At 41.2% G+C, this 19,321-nt stretch overlaps 1 protein-coding gene across 2 annotated transcripts in view; it reads right to left on the bottom strand.

Moving 5' to 3' along the window:
- The window catches only part of RAP2A (RAP2A, member of RAS oncogene family), a 31,660-nt gene extending 13,413 nt beyond the window's left edge, over positions 1-18,247 (bottom strand). The window contains exon 1 of one of the 2 annotated variants that reach the window (XM_074535638.1): positions 17,485-18,247. In XM_074535638.1, coding sequence (XP_074391739.1) covers positions 17,485-18,119 — 635 coding nt within the window. In that variant the 5' untranslated portion in view covers positions 18,120-18,247. The other variant, XM_074535639.1, reaches the window with a different exon arrangement.
- Positions 18,248-19,321: the final 1,074 nt, after the last annotated feature.

Raw genomic sequence — 19,321 nt, 5'->3', positions numbered from 1 at the left:
GAAATTTCTCTCAGAAGTATATCTTGATGTGCAAATGTTTAGATAAACTACTGTAATATTTTAAAATATACTGTAAACTTCCTGTACAAGCAAACACTGACAAAAGTGAGGGAGGAGAAAGAAAGGCACCAAGAGATTTGTACCAATTCAGACATATCAAAGTTTATGCCAGTAGCTCAGCTAAAAAATAAAATAAAATCTTTGCAACAAAATACTGTTAACAATCCTCCTGAAAAAGCTGAAACAGCATCCAGACTCTGTATAAAGTGCAGAGTGTGTAAAGCAATTTATGAGTACAATGGCAGGTCTAGTTTCTTACAGAGTCTATCAATGCTGCTATCTAAAGCTCTAGTTTCTCCTTCTGCCTACAACTTTTCCCCTCACCATTCTCCAGTCCATAAATAGCATTAAGCATGTGCCAGTTTCTTCCATATAGCAGCGACAGTGTGTCTTTCCCACCAACAATTCTGACAGAACTTAATGATTATTTAGATTTCTAATTTGTTCCAGATGTTGATCTGGGCAGGAAGGGACATTGGGAAGTCTCCAGTCCAACCCCCTGCTCACAGCAAGGTCAGCCAGGAAATCTCAACCAGCTTCCTCAGGGCCATGCACAGCTCAGTCCTGAAAACTTCCAAGGACAGGCTTTCCATGATCTCTCTGGGAATTTGTCCTAATGTTTAATTTAGTTTAACTGTGCTGCAGAATTCAAAACTTACTGGCAGGTAATGGAGGAAGATGAGACAAGCGGACAACTGAGTTGCATAATGCTTGTTTACATAAAAAATGGGCTCAGAAACAAATGGCAAAGTTACATAAATATTTATAGCTATTCATTTATGTAGAGGAAGTGATAATCATACTTACAGGCCTCGAGATAGACATATATCTCAGAATTTTGAAAGCAAAATGAACTAACCAGATTTTGCAGAATTAACTAAAGCTCAAGCATAAGTTAATGACAACTTCTTTATCCTTGTTTATTTAAACTATAAAATTGAAACTTTTTAGTGGATACATAAAGTAAAAATAGCAAAAAGTAGTGAAATTCATATGCATTTTAAAAGGGCCAGAAGACTATAGTGCTCTAAAGTATTAGTTCACTCTTCAAAGCCAACATACTCTTATATTACTTTAACCAATTTATAATCACTGATAAAAATTTCATTGCAAAACCTGTTTAAACTATTCTAATGAGATTTTCTCTAGCTCATTAAAATTACACTTTTACAGTCTTCAAGAATAGGCCTAACAATTAATTCAAAACCTTCTTAGTAGCATCACCCACTTCCAAAGGATTAGAGTTCAGCAACAATCATGTTGTCCTGTCCAGTCAGAACCACAGGCAAAGAAACAGTTTCTCTTCCATTCTGAGGTAAGAACCTTTTACTCCAAAAAGTCTGTGCTCCTGACTTTTGGCATTACCCAGATCTGGCCCCTGAAATGCAAGCCTTGCTCACAAAACTGACCTCTGATAATTTGAATGCCACAGCCTAGTCTGCAGAATCAAGCATTACATACTGATAAAAACTGCAGTTCCTCAGAGGCTTTTATTTATTTGCTTTTTAAAGAATTTGACTGTTTTCAATGAACCTAGTTGCAGGTCACTAAAACTCATAGGGTAAAACAAAAATAACAGGGCTAATTGGCAAACAACCTGGCCTGAACTTCTGCTCTTTCATCAGTCCCTAAGCAGAAGCTAAGGCAGGTAGATACTGGAGTTTTTATGATACTGTATAGCCTGAAAAGAATTTGTGAGTCTAGTTCAAAGCAGAGACTTTCGTTGCCCTAGAAACTAAAGAAGAATACAGCTTAATGTCCTGCAGGCTAATAAAAATATCCTACAATGCACATAAAAAAACCTTAGCAAAAAATGCTCCGTTGAGACAGATCTTCCTCACAATGGTACAATTAGGGTGGAACTCTGGATACTTTTCAGAAGACAGACTACTTTACAGAAACTCTAAGCAAGTGACCACACTGACATAGTGAAAAAAATTCAGGACAAAACAGTATAAAATGCATTTTCTCTTTTACTGCAAAAATACTATTCTTATTTCAGTTCTTTTTGACCAAAGTCAAACCCTCCTCTACCAAGTAAAAATCCAAGGCCTTGATGAGTATGATGGGCAGATGCTCTGAAAGCCTCTCCACTACTGCCAAGTTTCTACTAGAACATTTTATTTTCTACTTGGTAAGCAAAACCACTCTGCCATGACTTCAGAAAGTTGGTGGCCCTTACCTTACAGAACAATTTATCTAATTACCATATGCCTACTATAAATAATTAGAATGTCAGACTAAACAGAGCACCAAGAAGGTTTTATTCTCCACAGGTTTAAGAAGCTAGCTCCATCTTCGACACCTCAACTTTCTATCTCCAGAAATTGTATCCAAAAAATATACAATCTTGGATACAATCTTGTTAAATGAAACTGTTTCCATATCTAAAGATGAACAGACCAAAATAAGAGCTTCAGAAGTGCCAGGATTTTTTGATTGTTACTCATTTGTTCTTATTAAAATAAGTCCTGGTTCATCTTCAAATACAAGATACTGCCTCCCAACATACTACATTTAAATGGAATGAAGATAAATATAGAGAACAATTTCTTGATAATTTCCCTACTGTCTTGAGCATAAACTTCAGAAATAATTTTCTTAGGAGATTTTTTCATTCTTTCTACAATAGGACGGGTACCAATTAACGAAAAACAACAGACTACTTCATTCTGAATCAGTGTTGTCAATATAATCCATTTGAATATCCAGACACTTCTTAGTAAGAACTTGTTTGTAAGATGACATTAAATACAGGGTACCTGGTAAAACAGTGAAATCTAAACATTTTACTTTTTCTCACATACACAGATGTGTGCATGAATATCTCAAATCTACTATTTGATTAACTATCAAATGAAGCCATCTAGAAATGAGGAACTCAGATATAGTCATCATCTCAGATGTCGAGCTATTTATATTTTAACTACTGTATAAACGTTAATTTCCTTGGGTCTACTCTAGGTTATAAAAAGCTCCTCTTTCCCAGAAGAATTTTACTAACCTGTCTGACAGCCATTTCATTGTCCATGAAGACACTCTGTGGCAGCCAGTCAGGCCTGCAGACTGTTTTATCTTGTACCTGTTAACCCTACCAGCAAGGCTGGCCCCTGGGGCTGCACCACCACCACGCTGGCACCTCTGGGGACGTGGGCACCCTGGCTGTGCCCAGGCTGTGCCAGCAGTGCCAGGGTCACAGCTCAGGGCTCTGGCTGCCAGCATCCCTTGGGCAGCAGCTCCGCGCTGGCGCTCTGCTGTGGCCATGTGCCGGCCATCCGCTGTCACCCAGAGACTGGGAGGGCAGAAAGGGCAACCCCTGCACAAGTGTGTCACACAGGGAAACAGAACAAAATCAGTGCATATGTTTCTTACTGACACAATTGTTTTTCAGAGGGAAACACAAACAAGCCAGGCAAACCTAAGAAATTTCTTTAAAATGCTGCAAATTCCCACATGGATACCAATTTTCATATTGCTCAAATTAGGTAGGAGACAAACAGCGTGGCTTTACACTGGTTTAAACAAATTTGGTCAGAAGCAATTTGGTGAAATAATTTTCACATGTAGACAAAGCCTATTTTAATTTTTTTAAACAGAAGGTGACTGCAGAACCTGATAGAATCCATTCATTAGTTTTTTCCTTTTGTCCTGAGTCCTGACCCCAGATGGCTAAAAGACTGAAAACTTCTTGTGTACATATATGCATATATTTGTGTGTATGTTTTACATACATTTTAACTGTCTCTTTCTGAGCAAACTTAATTTTAAAAAAGCCCATGTACTTCATTTTACTCCAAGAAACAAAACATTACTCCAATATTTACATGTCTATTTGAAATATTTTAGGTACAGAAAGGATGGTAATTTGTATACTTAACCCTCTAAAGTAACAGTAAGAAAATATTAGAAAAATATTGAAATATTTGAAAAATAAGGTTTTCTTTTAAGAAAGAGATTATGTTTAAAGGTACTGTACACACACCTCCGTGTCCATTACACCTTCTTCACTGAATCACTAATGGGTAACTAGAATTTCCTGAAAATAGTTCATTAATTATTTTTTCCACATTAAGTTGTCCTATTCAGAAAGGCCATTCCAATTAATCTGAAGGTGTGTGCAGAGGTGTGAAGCCTAGACTGTTCCCAGTCCTTTTAATCTAACCACATTTCTTGCTGACAGACAAAGTCTTTCAAAGCAAGCGTTTTGATCATTTCTTGGAGGAGAATGTAAACTTCAATTACCAGACCAATTATCCCAGCTAGGAAGGGAATACAATTGCTTAATTTTAGAGTAATGATGGACTTTCAAGGTGTGCCTTCTCAGCTTTCATCCAAGGCTGAGCTCATCATTGTCCCTCTCTGGCAGATGAAGGTGCCACGATGGCAGTCACTATTTCTGACTAAAAAACCATCTGGAGGAAAATTCAACATTCCCCCAGTTATGTGATTTCAGACCTTTAGGTTATTTATTTTCTTTTTTGTATAGACTAATTTAAAAAATGATGCTTTTCTCTTTATTTTTTTATTTTTTACCAAACATAGTTCGTGAGAAAAAAATAGAAAAGGCAATATCCTGCAATAAATTGTAGCAGTTATATTGAGTGACTAAATTCTTGAGAAGCCATGGAAATAAAATATTTTCTTTTTTCAAAAATCATACTTCTTCCCTCTGTAGAGCCTACAATGCAGCAAATCTTCCCAGAGGTGAAAACTTTGTAAACACAGGGTTGTTTTTTTTTCTCCAATGTGTCCCTGTCAAGCCTAGGAACATATTATTAGTAAGTCCTGCAATTCATAGCACCTGCCTTCCCTCTTCCTTAAGTTCCAGAGTAATTTGGCCATTTTAAGTTCCAGCACTCCAATGGTAGCTTTCAGTATATGCTGTTCTCCTTTCCACAAGGGAAAGGTAGGTAAAACCTGAATTGCATGGATTTATTCAGAGTTACTAAAGTACTTAAGATGAAGCAGTCTGGATAAACCACCTTTCCACCATTAAACTACCATGATGTTTATCTTCAGCTTCTTGTGATACAATTTTTAGAGATACAGGCTCTTTTACCATGCCTCCTACAGTTTAGTCTTGTGATGGAAGGTTCACATCATCTGCAAGTGCCTGTCACGTCCTTCCCTTGAGGAAGGGCCCTGCTTCCCATTAAATGTTCACATGTCCTGTCTACAAACCACCCCTGCAGCTCAGTAGTTGAGCTTTTGAAAATTATGAGTGTAACCAACAGTGTGCAACAAAAACATGAAAGGAACAGTAGCTCCAGTCCATCAGGAGACAGTCCAAGGACTGCATTTGCTCATTGTGGCTCCTGAAAACCACCTTCACACAGGTGAGGATCAAGTCTTCCAATTACATGGTCAGTGCAGAATCTGGGGCAAAAGGCCTGGTGGCAGCAGGACCACTCCACAATGTAAAAACTGGAACTCAAGAGTGGTAATAGGAACAGCATTCCTTGCCAACCGTTGTTAACAGACTCATCTGACAGGTAGCAAGTATCTGATTTTGGTTGCTAAGAGATCTGGTCAGAAGAGAGCATGAGAAATAAAAGAGTTAGAAGAAGTTTGTCTACAAACTGCTAGATAGTAAAACAGACTCAGAAATATGCAACAACAATATAATCAGACAGTGATACTTTGTTAAGTAACAGAGCTTACAAAATCCCAGATGGGACAAATACATCATGTATGGTACCAGACTAAAGGTGAGACCATTAGATAAATACCCATTCATTCAGTCCAGGCAAAATAACCAGCTGATCCATTATGTTATCTTTGAAGGCAGCAGAGGACTCTTGAACCCCACTCCCATCAAAACATAGCCACACAAAGCAGGCAGCCTGGCTTCTCCCCAGTTTTAATGAATTTTGGGAATATTTGGATTGAGTGCAATTCTACAATGTGTTATCATGCCTAAATTTTCCAGAACATCACGGAGCACAAGGCTATTGATTCTCTCACATGGCTAACCCATACCAACTACTGGAGAAACAGATGGCATGAAAGGAGACTGCTGAGCATCTCCAGCTTCTGATGTTAAGTGAGGCTGCAGACACCCAAACATGTGAAGATGTTCCACTATGAAGGTAAGTACAAACACAAGAAGGCAAATTCACAACTCCCAAGGGAATAACAGAAAAAAATTGGATGTACAAGATAAAGAAAGGTACCAGGACTGGTACCCAGACAGACAGAAGAGATACCCAATGAAAGCAAACTAATCAAGTTTCTTCCTGTTTGATACTTAACATTAAAACTTTATGGACTCTTGACAGGCTATCCTGATATAATCTTCTCCCGTTTCTTTCTAGGAAGGAGTCCATCATCTCTCAAACAACTATTTGTATAAGGATAGACTTCTAAGCAGATTCTACTCCAAATAAATTTTATAATCAGCAATATTATATAAGGTGTGCATAGAACTCCTTCTAGAGAAGGAACAGATCTGAAATACAAGATTTGTTAATCCTATGCTGTGGATGATTTGATCATCACAGCTGTGGCCTTCTCCATATCCTATACTAAAAAAGTCATACAAAGGCATTCAGAAACTCACTGCTCAAAACATACAGAACGAAACTGATGTGAAAAAGGAGGCAGAGAGATTTACTCATTCTGATGGCAAACATTTCTGGGTCTGAAAGCAAAACTGATGTAGATAAATGTACTGGGACTCCAGAAGAGTTTAGAGGCCCATGACCAGGAGACTGCTCCTCAATAAATTTCTTGAAAAGCTGCACCCATTCAAAGTTTTTGTCAAAACAAGGTATCTGTCTGAAGACCTAGAGCTGAGCCCAGCTGAGCCACACACTGGAACCAAAACGGGGTCACACACCTAAGGTCTCTGCAGACTCAAGCAAGCAGCCAAGTCCCTCAAGAGGCCTAATTCACTAAACATTGCTTACTGAGGCTACTAACACAACAATAGTAAGATATGCAACAAATCCACAACAGCTATCACTTCCACAGAAAACCTTGGGAATAAAAGCAAGTGGTGTCAATGGTGTTTCTCACATTTAACATAGTACAGTGATCAATGAGGTGACAGACCTCTTTTCTGCTTTTCCCAGAAGACTGTTCTAACCACTCAACTGCAAGAGAGGTTCAGAAAATATTCTTCAATGTTTTTGTTGAAGATGTACCACTATGAAGGTAAGTACAAACAAAAGAAGGCAAATTCACAAATCCCAAGGGAACAACAGAAAAAGATCGGATGTACAAGATAAAGAAAGGTAGCAGGACTGGTACCCAGTGATTTCTCAGGACTGCTTATTCTCTTTAGAGAAGTCACTGCAAAAATGCAAAACTGATATCCCATATAATTAATGATCACCAGAAGACTCCCCTAGTCAGGGTGACCATAATATTTCAGGAAAGGTCAGCTGCTGGTTCATGATGACATACTGACTTCCATTTCTCTCCCATTCTTTTTAAGTGTTTTGACCCGTGGCCAAGCCTGTTTCTCAAGAGCCAAGATTCTGCATATATGACTTGGTAATTTGAGTGGTTTGCTGCAACAGTATTATACACCTTAGAACAAAGCAGATTCCTAAGGAAATGACCCAAAATAGCTTAGTGGTTTTTTTCCTGTAAGGGCCAGGTCTCATTTATTTCTAAATGAAATGCTTAAAAAGAGAAGCTTGGCATCAGGGAAAAATATTTTTAAAAAGGCATCTGTTCCAGAGCACTGCATGTTCACAAGACTGGTGCCAGGAGTGCCTGCTTGCATCCTGCACATTTGGTGCAATAACAAAACCAACCTCTCCTACTTCCAAAGCCTCCATGCATCCTGAAGAGCTCATCTGCTAAAGAATCCAAGCAGATTGAACAGACTTAAGTGGTACCACACTGACAACCACCACTCCCCTCCCTCCAAACCTAAAACCACACCCAAAGGAAAGCAATGGGAGAACTCACTCCACATTTTCACTTGGACTTTGACAGTGGACTGCAGCAGCCTCAACCCAGCAGAAGGTGACTCATTCTTCTCTCTTCCAGGCATTGTAGGGAGTGACATGCATGTCAGCTACCAAGAATCTAACTGTATCTAAGACTGTTATAACAGAGCAGACGCCTTCTTTAAGCACTGAGATGGAGAGGCTGGATTTAACTGGAGACTGAAAAACACTCAGACCAGTTTAGTTTTTTTACTTTGTGGGGTTAGAGAGGTACAGAGGGCATCTGATAAAATCCTCCAGAAGAAATAGTTCAACATGACCATCTTCTGCCCTCCAAATTATTAAAAAAACCTCAACCTGAATTCCTGAAGCTAAAAAAAACCCCAAAAATAAACCAAAAAACACCACTGTGTGAAAAGCCTTCAGCAGAATTATTTCAGCAGAAGAGGGGCAAATTCAGAACCTGGAGATAGAAGACAACTACTAGGAAATGCTATTAATATATCAAGTTCTTTTGGCACTGGAAAGTAATCCATAGACTGAAAACATACCTTCCCAAAAATATGTATTTACAAGCAGCAGTATACAAATTAGGACTGATGTCATAGTTCAAAAAAATACATTTGTTCAGCATTTTGCATCATTAAATACAGAGGTGGGTGAAAAAAAAAAACCCACCAGATTTTTTTTTTTCCACTCATTTATAAATTCTGGGGGGAAATGGTATAAGTCCCCAACATTTTATATTCATTGTTTAGTTCTAACAAAACCAAGGAGTTTCTAAAATTCATACATTAAATTAAAATCACAGTAAGGACATTTCAAAAGAAAAATAATTATTGAGGAGAGAATTTATGCATTTCTATATTGGTCTTATAAAGTTCATAGCTTTTCAAAAAGACAAAAGCATTCAATTATTTTATAAAATGTTTCAAGTAAGATTTTGTACAGCAGTTTAAAAGATGCTACAGCAGTCCTGGAAACTGCACCCAGATCTAATGAGATAAAGTAGGTTGATCAGTCCTGGCTTACACTCTTTACTGTAAAATATATTAGGGGTAAGAGGGCAAACAATTCAAACATTCTCCTCTGAAAACTTGCTCATAATTCAGCAGACATGCTTATAGGCTTGTGGTGACCTATTTGGCTGTTTCTTGAAAGCATCCTTTCTTGCAATTAATCAGAAATCCAGGATCAAAGCTCTTCTTCACAACATCCAGAGCACTTAAGTTCAGTGCCTTATCCAATTCATTTCCAGTTCAAATTAAATTGTAGTTGAGTTGAAACTCACATGGGAATCTCAAACACTATTAATCTTTTAGTTAAGGTGGCTACCTGTTAACAAGAACAATAATGGAAGTCCCCAAACCATTCTTTAAAGTAAGAACTGTATTTTATTTTACCACGGACCACTACCCTATTACATCCTAATATTTTAAAAATGCTTTAATGTCTTCCTCATTACCACGACTTCTGCAGAAGACAATATTTTAAAAATTGTTAAAGCTCCATCTACAAGACACAAGTGATATTTCAAAACAAACTAATCAATCCTAAAAACATTCCTCCTGATTGTCCTTCACCTGATCTTTCACCCAGTCTAGGGCTAACCAAGACAATAACTAAATATTGTCACCATTGCATTTTTAAAGAGTACAGCACCCAAATGTACTGAGCGAGCCCCATGACATTAATGTTGATAAAGGATAACATGCCCATAACACACCTTTAATTCTCTTGTCTAGACTAGGATTTAAGACAACACAGCTGCCAAAATGCAGCCAACCCATTGATACAGAAAGTGTTCAAGTTGCACTCATCATTGTAAACTGCACCTAGACTGTAGTGTTTGCCTTAGTGCAGCAAAAACTGAATACCTGGATTGGAAACCTCTGGAAAACAAACCCAGAACAGAACAAAACAAACCCAAACCCCCCAGAAAGAGCAGAAGCAAGCTAATAAATAAGAGAGCCCATAGAAGCAGACAGCTACAGTTCTTGTTACCTTAAAATCTTTCTACAGAAATCTTTATACAAGCCACTACGTGCCAGGATAATTTAGCACTGCAGTCCTGATTGCTTCCCTATTCTCTCTCAAAACGTTATCATCACACACCACCTACACCATTTACAAGGAGGAAAAAAAAATTGTTTGAGCAACACTTGTAATGCTCCAGAAATTAAATAACCAGTAACCCCAGGTTTTTTCTTAGGTACAAGAAATAAAAATCTGACATTCAATTATTAAGAAGAAAACTGGAAATAAAATTTAATGGAAGGATTTGATGATTTTTTTGGGAGATCCACCCACTCAGACATTTCACATTTTAATTAAAAAACTTCCAACAGCCAAAGAATGCCTATTTTTGAAATTCTGGTCTACAAAGTATGCCTGATAACATAGGAACTTCAACTAAACATAATGTCACCAAGATTGCTTCACGTTTGACCAAAGAATGAAACTTATTTGCATCCACACACTATCTAACTGAAGAAATACTTTGAAAGAAAATATTAAACTTACTGACAACTGTGTTGGCTATAAAAAACCAGTATTTAAAGAATTACTGTCCTCCCAGCAAAATAAGAAATTCAAAGACAAAACTAGAAAATCTAATGAGCAATAATTTTTTTTAAAGAAAATTCTCCAAATATTCAAAAATCTTTGTCAAAACAGCCTAGTGAAGAGCAAGATAAAAAATATTCAACTCCAAGCATTAATGCTATATTACTGAACTAAGTTATGAAAGCAATTAAAGTCATGAAAATATTTGGTCTTTAACACATTAAATGACATTTTTACAACACAGACACAATCAAGCAATATTGCACAACCAAAAACAAATTTAAAAAGTCTTGCCACATACTGTTCTACTATTTGATAACTGTAGCTATCCAAAAATTATCCACACATGTCTACAACAACATAAGCTACAGCAGCAATTAAGACCCAAACCCAGAAGATGATGCTAAGGAACACAGGCATCATTTGAAAAAAAAAAAAAAAAAGCACTATACTCTAAACTAGCACAATCTAAACTAAACACGCATACAAAAGGAGCTTGCCTACCTGGCTTTTTCAATAAAAGTCCAAAGAACACCTAAAAAGCAGGAGGGGATAAAAAATATTCATATTCAGTGTTCAGAAAGGAAAACTATCATGTCATTTTACCTTACAGAGAAAAATAAATAAAACTTGGGAAGGAATACCTATAAAATTATCTGGACTGGGCTGTGGGGATGGTAGGGAGCAGGGAAGCAGCCAAAAAAACCCCAACACGTTAGAACACTTTGGTTATAAGCATTGTCTTCAATTTTCACATTTTCCACTGAAAGAAATTCAAAGTAATATGTATATTTCAGATTATCAAGACTGTGAGAGTGGGAAAGTATGAGGGGGAAGAGTCAAGAGAACTCTGCAAATATGTAATTAAATTCAAAATTTACTACAGGAAAATATTAAAGGTTACATGTTCTGAAGATGCACAAGCACCTTGAAATATCTGATTTTAAGACTAAGCCAAACAACTTTAAAATAGTCTTCTATAGCTTAAAATTGCACATTGTCAGACATTTTTAGAGGATTGCCTGTATAAGACTTGTAGGAACCTATAATTTTATCTGACAGAATTAGTTCATTAATTTCAAATTAAAACAAAGATAGATTCAAACACAAAAAAAATTAATCTAAGCTCTATACAATGCTTCTTTTGTCTCTAAAGTTTAAAAAACCTGAGAGCACAAATCTGAGTTATGCTTTTTGTATCACAGACACTTTCTAGAGGACAGTCTATGTATCAGTTCCCAATAAAACACAAGGGATGGCCAGACAGCTGAAAGTCCTGATATTACACACAGAGTCAATTAGGTATGACTGATTACTTCTGCCTACCCCTCCTCCATATCTCTACAGATGCCTGAAGAGTTTATATTTTGTTCTTATAAATCAGTGAGGTTCCCACCTGAGAAGCAGCTATCCATAGGCATCCCTTAACTAAGAAAGAAGGAAAAGGGAGACCAGTAGAGTTCTTCTATTGTACTTGAATATGTGCAAATGTTTGCTGAGATTTAGAATCTGTTAATCTGTTCTTCCAATGAACTCCTAAATTTCATCTCATGGGTGCACAAGAGTGGCTGGCAGCTTGGCCAAGGGCAGAATGGGGGCCATACTTTTTACCAAAACTGCCTTTTTTTACCCAAAGATGAGTACTCAAAACAATCCATTACGTTAAGATGACTGCAAGAAAAAGAACTCTTCCTAAAAAAGACTTAAGGATTTCAGTGTGTGCTTATTTCTGCCATCTCTACACAGCTAGAACGTATGAAAATCCCCAGGCTTTTGTCAAGTACACTTCAGAAGAAACAGGATTTTGCATATTTCACTTCTACCAAACACTTCAGTGTTTCTTCCTGAAAGGTTGAAGCCATGTTTGGGGTTGAAGGTGTTATACCAGCGTTCATCCTCTAACTACTTCTTAAAAGTAGAAAAAATACTTTCTGAAAATAAGGCTGCAACACACATAGAACTTCAAAAACTGAAAAATTTGACCTTGTTTAAAGAGGTCTTATGTTCTTTGAATAAAAATGAAACTTCGATTTCAAAGTATTTGGAAAGCAATATTTTCAACTAAACTTTTGAGCAATTTGTAATTTCAAATATAGTTTTACAGACTTAATCACCATTAAGTCACTAAATATATCAACTATCATTGACTGAAGATGCTGATTTCACAATTAATAAATTTCAATAATTACATCTCTTCTATGTTTTAATATTACACAGAATCCCAAGACTGAGAGGCAGATTTTCATCCTGATCATAAACCACAGCTACAAAGAACATTGTCAACTCAAAGACATATTTCTGTGATATTTCATAGCAACATACTTATATAATTTAGCCTACATTTCCAGCCAATCTAAATAAAATAAATTTTCTGGTCTTTTTCTTCTAGAGAAGAAGCATTAGATTAATGAAAAGGAGGGTTCTTTTCACGACTTGGAGTAAAATAGCCCTTTTGAGAAATACTTAAGTATAAATACTTAAGTAGGCTCTGTTAGTCTCTAAAATGTGAATGCAACAGTCCTGTACTTAAAGCACAGGTCAGACACCTAGAGAAATTACTACAAGTGAAGAACTCAGAACTATGAGTTTGCTGTTACTTCTAGGCACTAGTTTTCTGCTTGAATAGAAATAATACTTTCCTCTTTCTTGGGGTTCAACTGAAAAAAACACTATAAAAATGCCTGTAGAACAGATTGAGAAATTACACTGTTGAAGGCTAAGCAAGCACCTAGAATTGATACCTAGTGAGTTTTAAACATACCTCCATAATGGAAAAACATTGGCTGTCATATTAAAAATTAAAATTCAGTATTTGGCAAATACCAGCAGATTCTCTTTAGAGAGCTTCCTAATCACACAACAAACACAAAAGTGTTAGAAGATACCCAATTCCTTTTCCCACAAAAATAAAATTAAAATTTGCACTACCTAATCTTCATACTCACTAATTACTTCTAAATCTTGACATCTAACTGGGGTGTACCACTTCCAATCTGTTCTTCTGACAGCTTCTGTTCTTCCTTCACTGCAGACCTTTGTTGGCATGGGCCCACTCATGCAATTTTGCCCTGCTCTCACAAATAGAAGGTTCCTCCAGAAAACAGCTCATTCTGAAATGACGGTGAGTTCAGTCTGCAGCATAAACAACTCTTTGCTGCCAAGCCTAAATCTAAGGAAGAAGGCCCCAGAGCTGCAGCACCCAGTGATGCACAGGTGGCATACCTTGTGTATTACCTCACCAGGAGGCAGTAAAGCAGCAGCTGATTCTTTTTACCCTTCTTGAATACAGAAAATAAGTAGTCTTCAAAGCTACCTTATGCACACTCCACCCTCCTAGCAGTACAAACCTTCGGCATATGCAAGAATCAAGAAACAAGGCTTAAAGGACCTATTTGGCAAAAGCAGGGTTCAGAAACCAGTTCCAGGTGCCCAAACTGGGACTGGACCAGGGTGTTTCAGATGAAGCATCTGGAGGAAGAATGGCAGCTGTGATTTCATACCACCATGATCCTTCATCCAGCGCTGGCAGCGTTCTGTGCTGCAGGAAACTCTGGCCCAGAGTACAGCAAGCACCTCTGAAACCTCTTCCTCCTCCTCATCCTCTGTCTAGGCAGAGCTGCTGGGGGTGCACCTGTCCACCCAGAACTGGCAGGGCTCCCTTCTCAAGGTAAAGCACCTGGACTCTCTCTTAGAAAGATCTAAACAAAACTTGTTTTTTTACTTTGAGAAGAGGAATACTGTTTACATTTAAAACATTTTCTGAGAAAGACTTTTAATTACCTGTTCAAAAGGCATGGAGACATCCTCCACTCTGGATAAAGCTGTGCACCATGACTGAAAGGGATGCAAGGCCTACAGACACTACACAAGGAAGCTCAACTTCACAGTTTTGCCATTAGGGGAGTCCTCTGCAAGCCGGCAGAGCTGGATTTCAGACTAAGCCTATTTATGTGCTAATATAAAACAGCCATTTAAAGAGAACAGAAACTAGAGTGGCAGGAGTGATCTCAATTTCTTCTAACCACTAAGCTTCAGAGTTCAGTGAAGGTCCACTTGTTTCCTCTCTTTCATTCATGAACATGTCATTCATTCCTCTAGGATCACTCAGATTCATCAGGTGGGGCAAAGGACTCGCTGAGCTTGACTGGCCTGGTATGTGCTGGTTAGACCAGGGAAGCCAACGACTCAAGTGTGCATCTCTTAACCCAAAGAGGGAATTTCAACTGGCTTTTCTACTTTAGAGAGTGTAATTAAAATTACTCTCTAATTATGTTATAGCACAGGGATTCTTTAATCCGAAAATAAAGCAAAATAGCAAGGACAATATGTAAAATGCACAGATATCTACCACTTAGAGACCTGGCCAATTGGTTTTCAATACAACTAAAGCTCAGAGACTTTTCAGAACACAGGTTTGTATCAATATAAGCACATAGTTGTCATCCAAAACCCCCAAGAAAATCGTACGATTATTTGTTCCTCAGTATGGATTAAATGCCTTTCTGTGACTAAATTATAATTTAGAAGTCCTTGTACAGATGCATATTGTATCTGTAAATATGCATTTTTCAGGTTCAACTGGTAAGAAGGATGCAAGCTTAAGTCTACAGCACATTAGGTCTTACACTGCCTGCGAACCTAAGTTCCAAAACATAACACCCCCACCACAACCCACATATGCAAATCAGGCAAGTTAACAAGTAAAAATCTGGTACCCTTGCTGAAGCTACATCCTTTTAATGCATCATATTCCTTTCAACTACAACTCAATTAAAATTATCTGGGCTTGCTAAAATTTTCAGGATTTCAGCTGCATTTAGATTACTTTGCATAAATGAAATTTAGGATTACAATGTTGCTCATAAGTCTCACAAAATATCTAACCAAAAGCTGGAGTCTTGCAGTAAAAGAGCTGGCAGATGAAAAATGAGAGCAGCATTCAGATCCACTCTCAGCAGTGCTGAGTCAATGTAACTATGGAAGTACAAGTTGCTTTCTATTCTGCTTCACCTATCTACAGCTGGTCAGCTGGGGTCTGAATGCAGATGCTCCAGCACAAGGTACAAAGCAAGCTGCAAATCCACAGATATAAATTCAGAAGCTAAATGAACTTATAGTGACGAATAAATACAAGAAAACCAAAAGCATTATTAATGAATAAAGTCTACCTGAACTACTTAAAGAAAAAACCTTCTTCTGTAAGGTATGAGTGAATGAAAAGAACTGAAGGATACTGAAAATGCACTTTCCATAATAAATTCAAAATAACTCCATTACATTGGTCTTTAGAAATCTCCACTGAAAGAGTCAGGACACACATTAAGAAACACCCACTATGAAAAAGTTGCAAGTCTTTAAAAATAGCAGCGCTTTGCCTCCTCCCTCCCCTTTCCCCTACTCACCCTCCTCCCCAATTTCAAAATACATCTTCCCCAGGCCTTGGTCTGGAATGGCAGTTTCTGTGAACAGACCATACCCGACCATATGATTAGCCATTATTATTATCACCTTTTATGCTCTACACTAAGATGCAAATCCAACAGATGTGGTCCAACTAAGTTATTTACAAGGGTTTCCCTTTCAGATGTCCAAGCCAAAGCTACAACCAGTTCTGCGATATAATTACAGCCTCTCTCCACGGGCACTAACAGACCTCTGTCTGCGGCGATGTGGCCAGCGGCATTTTCTCATCTCCGCTCCGGTTCAAACGGTTGCTATGATTTCAAATGGTGCATCTACCCTTATTTTAGCGCGACTGGCTGCATTTCAGCTGCCGACATCTGACTGATTGATGCACATCTAAACAACGCAGCGATTATAAAAACAAACTGGCAGTAGGCACCGGCGTTTCTCCACCGTGGGCTCGCTCCTAACAGAGCGGCTGGCAACGAGACCGTGGGAAATTTAAGAGCAACACCAGCACACATGAGGCCTAACACTCTCACTGCCACTGCCACCGGGAAGGAGGCTGGCGCCCTGCACTTTAAGGAGTGGGAAGTTCATGGAAATACCTATGCAGGTATCTGAGCAGGCAGACCTCTCGCCTGCCGCACGAAAGCATCCAGGTGCTTCCCTTGCACATCAGCCACAGCACGTCCACCAAGAAAGTGCATTCGAGGGCTGACTGACCCGATAGACCGCTGGGGAACTGCTTTTCCGCCCCCACGCTGCCAGCCTCTGGCCAGATTCTCCACCGTATTCAATACGGGAGCACCCCAAACTCCCCGCACACGCAGCTGGTGGGAGGGCGAGCGGCGGAAACCACGGGAGCCCCCGGCCCCTGCCCCCGCTCTGCCGCCCGCCCACGGGGAGCCCGGGGCTGCGGGCGCGGCTGCGGAGGGGGCGGCGGGCCGGGGGCAATGCCCCGCAGCCCGGGGGAGGGCGGAGGGAGGCGGGCGAGGGAAGGGAGCCGCGGGGCAGGCACCTGAGCGGGCGTGGGCAGCCCCCGGGCCGGAGATCCGGGCACCGGGGCGGGGGAGGAGGGCACGGAGGGGGGGGCGGGAGGCCCGCAGGCCCCGGCGGGGCGGGCCGGGCCTCAGGTGGGCGTCGGGCGCGGCCGCCGGAGGAGCGGCCGCCGGGCAAGTCACCTCTTGACGCGGATGATCTGGTCGCGCATGGGTCGGATGTCCTGGAAGCTCTGCTGGTTGACCAGGCTGTAGACGAGGATGAAGCCCTGCCCGTTCTTGATGTAGAGGTCCCGCATGGAGGCGAACTGCTCAGTGCCCGCCGTGTCCAGGATCTCCAGGACGGAGGGGGAGGCGTCCACCTCGATCTCCTTGCGGTAGAAGTCCTCGATGGTGGGGTCGTACTTCTCGATGAAGGTGCCGGTCACGAACTGCACCGTGAGCGCCGACTTCCCCACCCCGCCCGAGCCCAGCACCACCACCTTGTACTCGCGCATCCTCCCGCCAGCGCGGACCGCCCGCCCGACCCGCACCTGCCGACGGCCCCTCCTCACCCCCCCGCCATCGGCCGCCCCGCCCTGTGCCCGCCGCCGCAGCCGCCTCCGCTCCGCTCCCCGCCCGGCGGATGCTCCGGGCCGCCGCGGCGGCTCCTGGGCGGCGCTGCCGGCGGCGGGGCCGCGCTCACGGGCTGCGGCGCGGCCGGGGTGGGGCGGCGGCCCCACCTCCTCCTTCCCGTGTCGCCACGGCAACAGCCAACGGGGCGGGACGGGGGAAGAAAGAGCGGGGAGGAGTAGGAAGAAGAAGAAGAAGAGGAGGAGGAGGAGGAGGGCGGGCTCCGCCCCGTCACGTGGCGCGCCCCCCTTCCTGCCCCCGGGCGCGGCGGCCGCACGTGATGCCGGCGGGCGGTGGCGCCGCTGTAGCCCGTGCCCCTTCCCCTTCCCTTGTCCCCTCCGGTGCCGTCGCCCCGGGCACACGGCGTCCCCCGGCCCCGCTCCGGGCCGGCTCCGAGCGGGGAGGGCCGGCGGGCGGGGGCGGGCCGGGCCAATGGGAGCGTGGGCCGGGCGGCCGCGGTTCCGCTTCCCGGGCGGCGGGAGGCGGCCCCGGCGCGGTAAGTTCGGGCCGCTCCGGACCTGGCGGCTTCCCGGCCCTGTGGATCCCGCAGCTGCGTGTAAAAGTCAGTGGGATTCATCGATCCCGTGGCGGTGATCCGGCGCGCGTTAGATCCCTGTGGGCGCACTGCGGTCTGGGCTGCGCCTGCAGGGGGGCGGCCGGAGGTGTTTGTTGGCACTGGGTGCCTGCCAGCCTTCTCTCCCCCTTCTGATAGAGAGAAAGGGCCAGGAAAAGTGGTGGTACATTTTGGGAAAAGTGCTGCATCAAAACAGATAGGAAATGAAGATGATTGATGGGATAGAATTCACAGTTCCTCCCAGGAACTGATATCACTCCGGAAAGATGCTCACACTTGTATGCTTGCCTGTCTGCTATGAGACAGTCTCCTTAACGCTTCTTTTTTACCTTCGTTTTTTTCCTCAGTCATAACTGGCTAGAATTATTTGATACAGGGAGTAAAAACTTTGTTTCCATTAGAGGGTTGAAGGTCAGCCAGAGCCCTTATTCTGCTGTTCAGATGCTTTCTGAGAAAGCTTTCTGGCTGTCAGAAATGAGCCCAGACCTGGTGCTGTGTTTTTCTTGTTCTGCTGTTCTTCCCACTGCATCTGAAGCAAGGCCTGAGGTGTCGGCCTGCTTTCCAAGCAAGTCTGGTTCTTTTCTCTTTTTCTTTTTTGTCTTTTTTTTTTTTATTTTTCTCCTTTTTCTCTTCCTTTTTGGCTTGTTTTCATGTTTCCAAACCTAACAGTAGCAGACGTATTAAGGGCTTTTTGGAGCACATTTGTCCCTGTCCAAGTCTTCCAGTTAAATGCTTGCCAAGTGCAGTATTTTAGGCTTTGCAGTGTTTTGCTTGGGTATTCTGTTTGGCTTTTCTTCTGTGTGTTTTTGATTCTTTTTTTTTTAAATTGCAAAGCTTCAAAACAATTTTTTCTTAGTAGGATGGCGATAGCTTTGGAGCATCTAGGAGAAAGAAGATTATCTGCCAGCTTCTTGCAATTCCCATGTCCAAAGCTGCTGTAGTAAACTGGAAACCACACATATTTGAGTGATTTAAATATATCAATATCAAAGAGGTAGACAATTTTTTTACAGGACTGTCAGAATTCATTTGTAAATAATGCGGAGCCTGGTCAGAACTGAGTAATAGTTTCAACGAATGACCTAATTTCTATTGGTGACTTGAGGCCTTCAAGTATTAGAAAAGAGCCTACAAGAATGTGTAATATCACAGAATACAAGATACTGTACAGATTAATAACTATTGTACAGATTAAATAACTGTAA

This window comes from Zonotrichia albicollis, chromosome 2, assembly GCF_047830755.1.
Source record: "Zonotrichia albicollis isolate bZonAlb1 chromosome 2, bZonAlb1.hap1, whole genome shotgun sequence".
Lineage (NCBI taxonomy): Eukaryota > Metazoa > Chordata > Aves > Passeriformes > Passerellidae > Zonotrichia > Zonotrichia albicollis.
The sequence above is the reverse complement of the archived record's forward strand: the minus strand, read 5'-3'. Positions and strand labels throughout refer to the sequence as shown.